Source organism: Oncorhynchus nerka, linkage group LG7 (assembly GCF_034236695.1).
Source record: "Oncorhynchus nerka isolate Pitt River linkage group LG7, Oner_Uvic_2.0, whole genome shotgun sequence".
In the NCBI taxonomy this organism is placed as follows: Eukaryota; Metazoa; Chordata; class Actinopteri; order Salmoniformes; family Salmonidae; genus Oncorhynchus; species Oncorhynchus nerka.
In genome coordinates this window covers 73,641,410-73,653,005 of record NC_088402.1, presented here as the reverse complement: position 1 = coordinate 73,653,005, position 11,596 = coordinate 73,641,410, and the positions used below count along the sequence as shown (strand labels likewise).

General features: G+C 45.4%; 1 protein-coding gene across 1 annotated transcript; it reads left to right on the top strand.

The window, feature by feature from the left end:
- Nucleotides 1-866: 866 nt before the first annotated feature.
- On the top strand, nucleotides 867-10,361 carry LOC115132633 (microtubule cross-linking factor 2-like). The gene is made up of 9 exons (XM_065021089.1): nucleotides 867-965; nucleotides 1,482-1,706; nucleotides 2,798-2,956; nucleotides 5,253-5,318; nucleotides 5,402-6,607; nucleotides 6,745-6,885; nucleotides 7,087-7,173; nucleotides 8,053-9,330; nucleotides 9,597-10,361. Exons 1-9 carry the CDS (start codon nucleotides 867-869, stop codon nucleotides 9,684-9,686), a joined length of 3,351 nt encoding a protein of 1,116 aa, XP_064877161.1. The 3' UTR covers nucleotides 9,687-10,361.
- The last annotated feature ends 1,235 nt before the right edge of the window (nucleotides 10,362-11,596 follow it).

The window sequence follows — 11,596 nt, the reverse complement described above, 5'->3', positions numbered from 1 at the left end:
ACTGGCCGAAGGATGAACTGAAGTGCGCTGGTCTCTCCTTCCTTCTGTCATTCGCTTCTACAGAAAATAGCCGTGGAAAGTCTGTTATAACTCATTCCGTTTATTTTGTTGGACTCAACAAAGAATAATAGACTGTATGAATTAATTAAGGGCAATTCTTCATTTTATGCACTAGGCTATATATTAAGAAAAACGGAAAAGAAATGAACAGCAGAGATGTTGACAGTCCGGTGCCAAGACAGGCGCACAGGGGAGAAAGACAGCCCAAGGCACAACAGGGTGTCAGCATGAAGAAAAAGAGAACCCCATCGAATGCGCCGCTCAAACATGCCCCAGACTCATCCAGGTCAACAGGGACTGTCCGGCGCATCATGGGCAAAGGGAAAGAGATTCAACTGGAGAAAGGGAAGCGCACAGGAAGGGGCGCACCATCCGTTACGGAGTGCCCAAAAAATCTAAGCACTCCGAGAAAACGATATGAAGCTAGCAATGCTTCGGAGGATTTGAACAATGATTCAGGTTGTGTGTCGGGGAAGCTATCCTACTCGGACAGAAGTTTTGACATTTCTGACTGGACGGAGGGATTTCTGACTGCATCGGAGGGAAACCAACTTTCTGCGGACACTCCGTCTCCAAGCTGCGAGGCAGGACCAAGTGGCGGAGAAAGAGAGGCAAATAGAGACAGGTTGAGTGGGAATGCACAAATCAGTGTACGCGATATGAGCACTGGAGGCAGCGCATTCAAACGGCTAGGCCTATCACAGGAAAATTCTATTATGCATTCTGTCTGGGATGGAAACCATTATCCTGGATGCGGAGGGTCCGTTCTTGCTTTCCTTCCCTCGCTGAATGTCAGTGGAGCGTCCATGGTGAATTCAGAACCGACCCGGGAGCTCGTGGACGAGACGCACGAGGATCTTGTCAGAGAAAACGACGATTTGAGATCGGAAAATCAGTATTTGAAAGTAAGATAATTCATTAAATGTACATGTCATTACGCGTAAAATGTTTTTTTTTTAAAATTACTTCACACATTGCCTCTAGGGGCTTGGTCCCTCTTATCATAAAGAAAATACGTTGAATATCGACTGATTTAAATATAGATGAATACTGAAGGATTGAAACCAGAACGCAGGCACGCACATGACATCAGTTGTTGTCAAGGTTAGACAGACAGACATTCCTTAGCAGAGCAGCTTAGATACTTTTTGTAATTGGCCATGTCAACCTTAATTACTAGCATGCGACTACAGGAGCCGCAGCACGCACAAGGACCATCAAAAGTCATCACTCACAGTGGGCAAAATTATAATTATCTGGCTAATTAATTGGGCCCTCAAAAAAAAATGGGCCATGTGTTAGAAATGCCAGAGTCGATTTTTGGTCCCATTCCTCCCCTACATAGTACACACACACACGCACACGCACACACACACATGATGATGCAGTTGATGATGATGATTGTTGGTTGTCCTGTCCAGGATGAGATGGAGGAGATGCGCTGTGAGATGCTGGAGATGCGGGATCTGTTCCTGGAGGATGAGGTGTGTCAGCTTCAGGAGCTGCGGCTGCAGCTGGAGCAGGCCAACAAGTTGTGTCGCATCCTGCAGTACCGCCTCCACAAGGCCGAGCGCCGCAGCCTCAGGGTGGCCCAGACTGGCCAGGTGGAAGGGGAACTGGTCCGCTCCCTGGAGCATGACGTCAAGGTGAGGGGTCTGCGTGTTTATGTGTGTGGAGTGCTCACTCAAAGCAACTTTTCATTTTCAGGCATCTTTGTCCTGTAGGGACTGTACTGTAATCCTTCCTTCTCTTGCTCTGTTGCATAGTGTTATCAACAGGGTCGAGTGATTCATTATGATTCCAGTCAATGTACCAAACCCTGAAAAAATCCCTTTGAATGGCTGTACATTCCAATCTACTGTTTCATGAGTTCAGGGTATTTTACATAAACTACACTGCTCACATCATATGACTCAGTTTTTTAAGTGCACACTTAACTTTACAGTATTTAACAATGTTTTATGGCTCAGCTTACTGTTACATCCTGTCAGATGTGCTTCAAGAAATGTGAAGTATGTCTGTTTAATGTATCTGTGAGTGCGTGTGCTTTTGTTTGGGTTTTGTTGTGGTGGAGTGGCATTTTTGTGGTTGCCACTTGCTGTGAACTGCCCAATTAAAGACATTAAAGAGACATTATGACAAATACAATTACTCCGACCGACCAGCCTCAAGGGGTGAGTGGGTAGATCACTGTGGAAAGTTTACTGGCATGTTGGCTGATTCCTCTGTTAGAGGCTGCAATGCTCAGTTTCTTTGCTCAGCTGTGTGTGGTGATAGAATGCCCACCAGTAGCATGGCAGAGAATCTGGTACTTTTTGCTTCCCCCTCACCCCCTCTTCCCCTCTTCACATTCTAACACGGAGATCTGTCTTTTTGTATTACTGCCAAAAGATGTAAAAATACAGATACAGTATAGTTTCTCTTGGAGAGTAAATAGCACAATATAATAATGTGCTGAACACCACCTTACAATCACATGCATCATCTGGACCTGCCTTAGGTTGCTCCTCAAGGGATGTTTCATTCATCTTATTACAATGCAGAAAACACAGGGTTGTTGTTTTGAAGGCTGATATCTGGAAAATTGTCTTGTAATTTTCTATGACAAAGGCACAACATGATTGTTATCTAATGCACTATTATGTCAAAAACAACCTCTAATTCCCTCCAACAAAGACAGTTGTCTGTTAGTGTTTTATAGTATTTAAAGTTTGTTGTGGTTGACTTCTGTTCACAGGTAGCAAAGAGTGTATCCCTCCGCCTGCACAATGAGTTGGAGTCCGTGCAACAGAAGAACTCCCGGCTGGAGCGGGAGAACGATGCGCTTCGGGAGAGGCAACAGGAGCTGGAGGTGGCAAAGCAAGTTCAACAGGGCGAGATGGAGAAAGCCAGAGAAGTACTGCTTTTACACACCACCACCAACTGTATTAGTTTAATTAGCATATACCCTGCCCATTTCCCTCACCAAAGACCAATTTGTGCCACCCATAATTGAGAAACTTACAGGCCAAGTATAGACCATATATTGTGTTCCCTACAGATGATAGGAAAGAGCAGAAGCTCTGAACTATCCATTCAGACCCCAGTCCCACCTACAGGTTATTGAAAATGTGTCATTTTAGTATTACTCCAATGGGTTTCCTCAAGGAGAAAACCTGCACTCTTATGTCAAAGATAATAAAACAAAAAAACTATAGTAAATACCACAGTAATTTCTGCAAAAACACTACAGTGTATACTACAGTCCATAACGACATGCATGAATTACTTTAGTATATCCTACAGTTTTCTTTTACTACAGTATTTATACTATAGTTACCTGTAAATGTTACAGTATAGTACAGTAAATACTACATTATTCACTACAGTGAATACTACAGTAAAGTCCACAAAAACATTACAGTGAATACTATAATATCTATACTATAGCATACTACAGAATTCTTTCATGTATAAGAGTCCTATTCCTTCATGTAGTACTCTATACACTTCAGTTATCCCATATCAACCAGTTACTCCCCATGCATCCTACTGTCACTCTGAAGTGAGGTGACACATGACCCTGACTGGATCCTAGGACTTTGCTGGGCCTAAGGCTCAGGGCATGGCTAGTATCTGACTGCTGGGCGGTGGGCACTGAGTGAGGTAGAGTGGTACTGCATGTAAATCAAATAACATTTTATTTGTCACATGCGCTGAATACAACAGGTGTAGGTAGACCTTACATTGAAATGCTTACCTACAATCCCTTAACCAATAACCCAGTTTAAAGAAGAAAAGAAAAGTACAAAATGAAGGTAAGAAATAATTAAAGAGCAGCAGTAAAATAACAATAGCGAGGCTATATACAGGGGGTACCGGTACAGAGTCAATGTGCGGGGGCACCGGTTAGTTGAGGTAATTGAGGTAATATGTACATGTAGGTAGAGTTATTAAAGTGACTATGCATAGATAATAACAGAGAGTAGAAGCAGCGTAAAATAAGGGGGGGGGGGGGGGCAATGCAAATAGTCTGGGTAGCCATTTGATTAGATGTAAAGGAGGCTGAACTTGGGGGACACAGTTGACATTTTTCTCACTAGGGACTACAGAGAGAGAGAAAGAGGACCAAAATAGGTAAATAGTTATCTCTCTCTCTCCCCTCTGGTCCTATTAAGCATGGGTAAATCTGGGTCAGGAGGATGAATTACAGCATCAATAAGGCTGTGGCTTAGGTACTGGCTTAGTGCCATACTATCACTGAATTCCATGTCATCAACTGGTGGCCATGGAGTCACCCATGCAGGTCTTTCTTAATGACAGTGCAGTGCAGTCCAGCTACCTGTGTTTAAATTTAATCCAGGATTCGGTGCTTTGTCGTCAGCTCAGCCTAGTCTGCTCATCTGAGACAGCTGCTACTCCTTTTGATCCTGACCTGGAAATCCACTTAGATGACCTAATCTGGGTAGACTATTACCAGGGAACCTAGTCAAGATCAGTGTAAAGGAAGATTAACATTTTAACGACCACCACTGTTACTGCAGTTTGCCTGTCTTGGTTGCTGCCTTGCTTTGAGACTGAGACCTTAAGGGTGGTGATAGTAATATATTGGTTGTCACAGTGCCGTTTATTGTTGTTCTTTTACACCAGACTCATCCACTGTTCACTGCCTCGGGGTCTATTTATTACCGACCTAGTTTTGATGGGGCTATTCCCACTGCAATACCTCAGTAAGATGATTATTTTGAGTACTTTAACCCCAGTGATACCTGCTTGAGACATGAGAAAGACAGAGACTGACACGGTGACACCAACCTACATTCCTCTCATACTCTGCAGTGCAAACATTCACAACTCATACAGGATGTTAATGTTGGGACGTTATAAGACATAGACAAACAGTGTGTTTGTAATGGAACAAATTAATTTGTGTACACATGTGCTTTGACTCTCTTGGTTTGTTTCTCTTGGACATTAAATGCTGTGTGTAAACATTGATATCATGTAAGAATCTCTAAGAATATTCTAAGATACAGACAGGAGTGACAGACAGGAAGGAGACAGGGGAGGAAAGCTGAAAGAAAGTTGGTTTATTAGGATGACATCTATATCCTCTCCTCCTCTGTCATGTTTTCATAGGGTGGTAACTATGCCGTTTATGATACTGTTGAATCATCAGAATTCTTTGACATTTGTTTTACTTTACTTCTCAGAGTTCTCTGAAGAGGAAAAATGTCAGATCACCAAACAGCAAGATTGAGAAGACGCTGTCTCCCCAGGTAAAGGTCTAATATTATATTTTCATATGAGTGACTTCATTAGAGTAAATTTATGTCATCTTTAATCACATTTGACTCCTCAGGATGACAGTGCTGATCTGAAGTGCCAGCTTCACTTTGCCAAGGAGGAATCAGCTCTCATGTGCAAGAAGCTGAGCAAGATGGTGTCGGAAAGTGAGTGCATGCGTGAGGTTCTGTCAAAGTACCGCTCGGCCTATGGAGACGTAGATGCTGCTGCCCACTCCTCTGAGGGTGGTACTGCCAAGTCCCCCCACACCAGGGAGGCAGAGGTCAAGGTTCACCTGCGGCTGGTGGAGGAGGAAGCGACGCTGCTGAGCCGCCGTATTGTAGAGCTGGAGGTGGAGAACCATGGCCTCCGGGCAGAGATGAGCGACATGAGGGAGAGCGTATTAGGAGGAGGAGGAGAAGAGAAAGAGGAGCAGACACAGAAGGGAGCCAGGGACAATGGGGATCTACCACCGCTTTATGTGAGGGATGTAGAGGATTGTGAACAGAGCTTGAGGAGGGAGTGTATGCAGTTTGAGCAGGAGAAGAGGGAACAGCAGAGAAGGAGTGTGATTGAGTGTTTTCAGGAGGAGGTGATGGAAATACAGCGTAGAGACCAACCTCAGACGGAGAGGTTGAGTCCCCTCAGTCAGATCCCTCGAAAGGGGTCTGTAGGTGGGGAATGGGAGCCCCTGGACAACCAGCAGAGTTATACACGCAGAGGCAGTGTTGCCCATACCTTGAATGTGAAAGACCATGAGGCCCTCCTTGTCTTGCGAGATCATGCCTGCCTTGTAACCTCAGCTATCCAGCTTTTTGTCTCACCGGCCAAGAATGGCCACAGCTCCCCTCCCTTATCTCCCCACATCTCTCGGGCAAAGTCTTACCCTCAGGGTAAAGCCCAGCCTCTGGCTCTGGACCCACTCATGCAAGGACACCTTCATGAGACTCTGGAGCTCCTGCAGGCAATGCTGTTAGCCTTAATGGGGAGGGTGGAGTTATTGGTGACACAAGGAGGAGAGTTGAGGGTTGAAGGAAATTGGGATCCCACCGCAATCCCATCCCTGGCTGATCAGGACACACAAAACAACACAGAGGTCTCAGCCAAGAAGGAAACAGGTGAAGGCCTGCACACAGTAGTGGTGAAGGAGAGCGTAAGACGAGCAACACAGTCAGACCACCTCGACAGCTGCAGGGACCCCATGATGAAGCTCACTTTGAAGGTGCTCTGGGTCCTCCACCAGCGTGGTGTGGGGAAGAGATCTGGCCTGGAGGGCAAAGAGGTATGAGGGAAAGGGAATGTAGGGGAACATGAATTGCAACATACTGTAACTGAAATGTTCATAAATCACTTTATTTTAGTAAGTAACAATGAAAGCCAAGATTTCAAGTATGTTAAACTTGTATCTTTTTTTTACAGAGCAGAGATCTTACGACTATGTCTATACTACACGGGTTGCTGCAGTACTTGGGCACAGAGCTGCAGGACTCAGAGGACAGCATGGCAGGACAGGATGCGAAGGCCACATGGGCATCAGACTGGAAAGGCTTAGTCTCCAAGGTGAGCTAATGCCACTGTCCCGCTGTGGGCTCAGCCTATGAAGTCACTGTCCAATTACATAAGTTGATACTTAAGATCATTATCCCTTACAATGAGGGATACACCACTATTATGTTCTAAGGCAAGTGGATCAGACAGATATCCTGATTTTGAGAAATCATCACAGACTGTAATACCTCACTCTTTCTTTTAATAACTCAGATGGAGTGCAGCACTGGTAAGACTGAGGCACAGGAGTATCCAGACCAGCCAGGCCATCCTAGAGGAATACAGAGTGAGAAAACTGAGGTAAGGAAGTATTTTATTTTCTGTTTCCTCCAGCCACCAGGCTCCCATGTTTATATGTCCTGTGTTGTGTTGTGTTTGGGAGCATGTGATTGGATGTGATTCAGCAGTAAGCCCAGCTGATGTCTTCTATCTGGCAGGGGTTCTCCCTGGCCTGCCTGCATACAGTACAGACATCATGAGATCAACGGTGCCACGGTATTTAGGCTAAGCTCTTGTGGGGGCTACTGATAAAAGCAGAACTAACATGTGCATCCACTGCATTACAACACCCAGACAGACCCAGAGAGGGATTATGTGAGAGGGAGAAAGTGAGCAATGAAGAGAAAAAGAGAAAAAGAAAGAGCCAGAGAGAGAGAAAGGGGAGAGAGAAAGGTATAGTGTGGGGGAGAGAAAGTTGGAATGAAGTCTGGGTGTGTGTGGATAGAAAAGAAAGCGCACTGAACTCATGACTCACTCGCTCGTGGTCGGTGTGTCATTGTCCAAAAACAATGAGTAAAACATTCACTTTTTTTATAGTCCATCTACGTCTCTTCATCACATCCCGTTGTTTCAAAACAGGGAAGTGGTTTTCCTCCACATGTTGAACAATAACTTAAAACAGGTTTGTGGTTACCATTATTACATTTTAATGTAAAGAAGATAATTTTTCTGGCAAACAGAATAGCAATTTAAATAAAAAAGATCAATTGCAAATATTTCAGCTGTTGATAGGAGACAGACAGAAATACGAGACGACTAGCTAGCTACTAGCCCGTGGTGTTGCTAGGCCCAGTGAGCCTTTGAATTGGGAAGAGCAGATTTATTTCTTTACATGGCTGCTTCCCCTGGGTTTCTGTGCTCTTTTCACCATAATATGAAGATACTCTTATTTCCCCACAGACAAGAAATAAGACCAAACCAGACCGCTCTATATTAGGTTCCAAGAAGAAGAACTGGTGTTACCTCAGCCAAGAGGCTGCCCAGCTAGACAGAGAAGACCCCTTTAAGACCTGGGACCACCCCATCATGCCCCCTAGCTTCCCTAATCTAAACTTGGACCAGTTGACACTGGACAGTAGCTGCACTGCCCCAGAGAAGACTGTCCTCCGCATCTACTACAGTCCCCTGTCTGCACGGAGAGTCCATCTAGCTCATCTGAGGCACATTACCAACACTGATAGAAATTCTACTACCAGTGTAATCTCTGCCAGGCTTAGTACGTCCCAAAACTCTCTCACTCCCTTATGTCTGAGGGTCTCCGCTAACTTGAGCGACGACATGAAAGAGATGACAGCTAGCTTACGACAGGCAGTTCACTCCAGTTCGCCGGAGAGGAGGAAGGGGAGGGTGATTGTGAGTGGGGGATGGACAGTGGACGTGGCCACCACAGGGACTCAGACCCAGATGCACCCACAGATGGTGAGTGTGGGTCTACAGACGGATGGGCCCTACAGTGTAAGTGCAGTGAGAGGCAACCCTTTACGCCTCTCTGCCCGCACTCAACAGATCTCGACTTCCCTTGAGAGGCTCCCAGGGAGGACCGAGAGGTCCAAGTCAGGCTCCACCTCCCCAAAAATGTACCGCAGATACTCTGCCTCTGCTTCATCTTCATCGTCCATCTCCCCTTCCTCCACAACTGGTTTCACCACCACCTCCATCTCCTCCACCTCCTCCTCTGCCACTCCTGGCAGGGAGGGTGTTTTGTGGAGCCTTTCCCATCGGGGTCCTGCTGGGCCAACCTGGGCCCGCCCCATCAATCCCAGAGCTGGTCCAAGGCTTATTCACCATAGCACAATAAACAGTGAATTGAGCAGTGGAGGGAACAACACTAAACCCACCAGAAAACCTGGTGGTGCCAACCGGTACGGCCTAGTCACAGAGTTCTTGCGCAAAATGAGTGGTCGAGCAGACAAGCCAGCACAAGCAACAGCACCGGGCGGGGGGCAGAAGGGGAAATGCAGTCCAACTCATAAAACCTTGGAGGTTGTGACCACTCGACGCCCTGCTGCACCAGTACACAGGAACGACAGTGTCGCCAGGATTGGGAACCAGAGGTTCATGAAGCAGAGAGAGGAAGCGTGCCGCGGCCAGAAGGAGGATAACTGCCCCAGTCAGGCCCACAGTCAGAACCAGGCTCTCAGAAGAGACCTGAACCTGGAGAGTAAATTGACACGGGAGGTGAGTACTGTAGGCCTACCCAACACAGGATCCACACACTGAACACATACTGTACCTCACGTATATTCAACTTACTGGCTAGTGGCTCATGTCTGTCCACACATACTAGTTAGCTTGCTTGGGTTTGAGAAGGATCCAAAAACTAAACAAATACTGTACTCACTGTACTGAGCCTCACTCTCATATTCAACTTACTGGCTAATGTATGTTATTCCTCTGTCTCTCCCTCCCCCCTCTTTCTCTCCCTCCATCCATCTCTCTCTCAGGATGGGAATTATGACTGTAGCAGTTCCAAGTCCTTGTCCTTCTGCTTTGCCCGATCATCTCGCCTTGGCCCTGACCAAGCTACAGCATAATAGATATTCCTCCGCTGTAAACGGTTGTGGGTCAGGAGAGCCCAACTCCAACTGTGAGTAAGGGGGTGGAGCAGTATCACCTTGACACCACTGGACAGCTGATAAAGATTACAAGGGACATGGAGAATCCAAGGCCTGTGTTCTGGAATTCTGCTTTCAGTCATCAGGATGAATTGATAGAGGGAAGTACTTTAGAACCCATTATGATAGGGGGTATAGTTATTTGAGATACATACATGTCTATTATCTGCCTGTAGCATGTCCTTTTTGAAAGAGAAGGAGTTATGTAAGTAATTCTGTGCTAGAAAAACTATTTTTTCTTCTTTCAGTTCAGCCCATGGCACTTCACCTTTTTACAATATGCAACAACCTTTTTGGACACCAACAACCTTTTTGTGTGGACACCAAGGCATTTACAATTGTCAGTACTCATTGATTTTGTATTATCTTATAGAACTAAATAATATTTTCTACATCTGTAAGAATATTGTCGGAATGAATAAACTACTATACTATGCAATTCTGTACTTTAATTAATGCTGTCCATACTTGTACTGTATGTACAGTGCTGTTCGGAAAAGTATTCAGACCCCTTGACTTTTTCCACATTTTGTTACGTTACAGCCTTATTCTAAAATGTATTAAATTGTGTTTTTCTCATCAATCTATACACAATACCCCATCATGACAAAGTGAAAACTTTATTTTTATTTTTTATTTTTTACAAATGTATTATATTAAAGTAAAAAAACAGAAATAAATACCTTATTTATATACGTTTTCAGACCCTTTGATATGAGATTTGAAATTGAGCTCAGGTGCACCCTGTTTCCATTGAGCATCCTTGAGATGTTTCTACAACTTGATTGGAGTCCACCTGTGGTAAATTTAATTGATTGGACATGATTTGGAAAGGCACACACCTGTCTATATAAGGTCCCACAGTTGACTGTGCATGTCAGAGCAAAAGCCAAGCCATGAGGTCGAAGGAATTGTCCGTACAGCTCCGAGACAGGATTGTGTCAAGGCACAGATCTGGGGAAGGGTACCAAAAAATGTCTGCAGCATTGAAGGTCCCCAAGAACACAGTGGCCTCCATCATTCTTAAATGGAAGAAGTTGGGAACTACCAAGACTCTTCCTAGAGCTGGCCACCCGGCCAAACTGACCAATCGGGGAAGAAGGGCCTTGGTACGGAAGGTGACCAAAAACCCGATGGTCACTCTGACAGAGTTTCTCTGTAGAGATGGGAGAACCTTCCAGAAGGACAACCATCTCCGCAGCACTCTACCAATTAGGCCTTGCTGGTAGAGATCGGCCAGACGTAAGCCACTCCTTAGTAAAAGGCGCATGACAGCCTGCTTGGAGTTTGCCAAAAGGCAACTAAAGAATTCTCAGGTCTGATAAAAATAAGATTGAACTCTTTGGCCTAAATTCCAAGTGTCATGTCTGGAGGAAACCTGACACCATCCCTACGGTGAAGAATATTGGTGGATACATCCTGCTCTGGGGATGTTTTTCAGTGGCAGGGACTGGGAGACTAGTCGGGATCGAGACAACAATGAACGGAGCAAAGTACAGAGAGATCCTTGATGAAAACCTGCTCCAGAGCGCCCAGGACCTCAGACTGGGGTGAAGGTTCACCTTCCAACAGGACAACGACCCTAAACACACTGCCAAGACAACGCAGGAGTGGCTTCAGGAAAAGTCTCTGAATGTCATTGAGTGGCCGATCCAGAAACTTGACTTGAACCCAATCAAACATCTCTGGAGAGACCTGAAAATAGCTCCCCATCCAACCTGACAGAGCTTGAGAAGATCTGCAGTGAAGAATGGGAGGAACTCCCCAAATACAGGTGTCAAGCTTGTCGCATCATATCCAAAAAGACTTGAGGCTGTAATCGCTGCCAA

Coding starts and splice junctions, on each gene's coding strand:
- LOC115132633 (XM_065021089.1), top strand. CDS start 867: ATGGTGAATTCAGAACCGACCCGGGAGCTCGTGGACGAGACGCACGAG. Junction 2,957..5,252: donor AGATGGAGAAAGCCAGAGAA/GTACTGCTTTTA, acceptor TTTACTTCTCAG/AGTTCTCTGAAGAGGAAAAA. Junction 6,608..6,744: donor CTGGCCTGGAGGGCAAAGAG/GTATGAGGGAAA, acceptor TTTTTTTTACAG/AGCAGAGATCTTACGACTAT.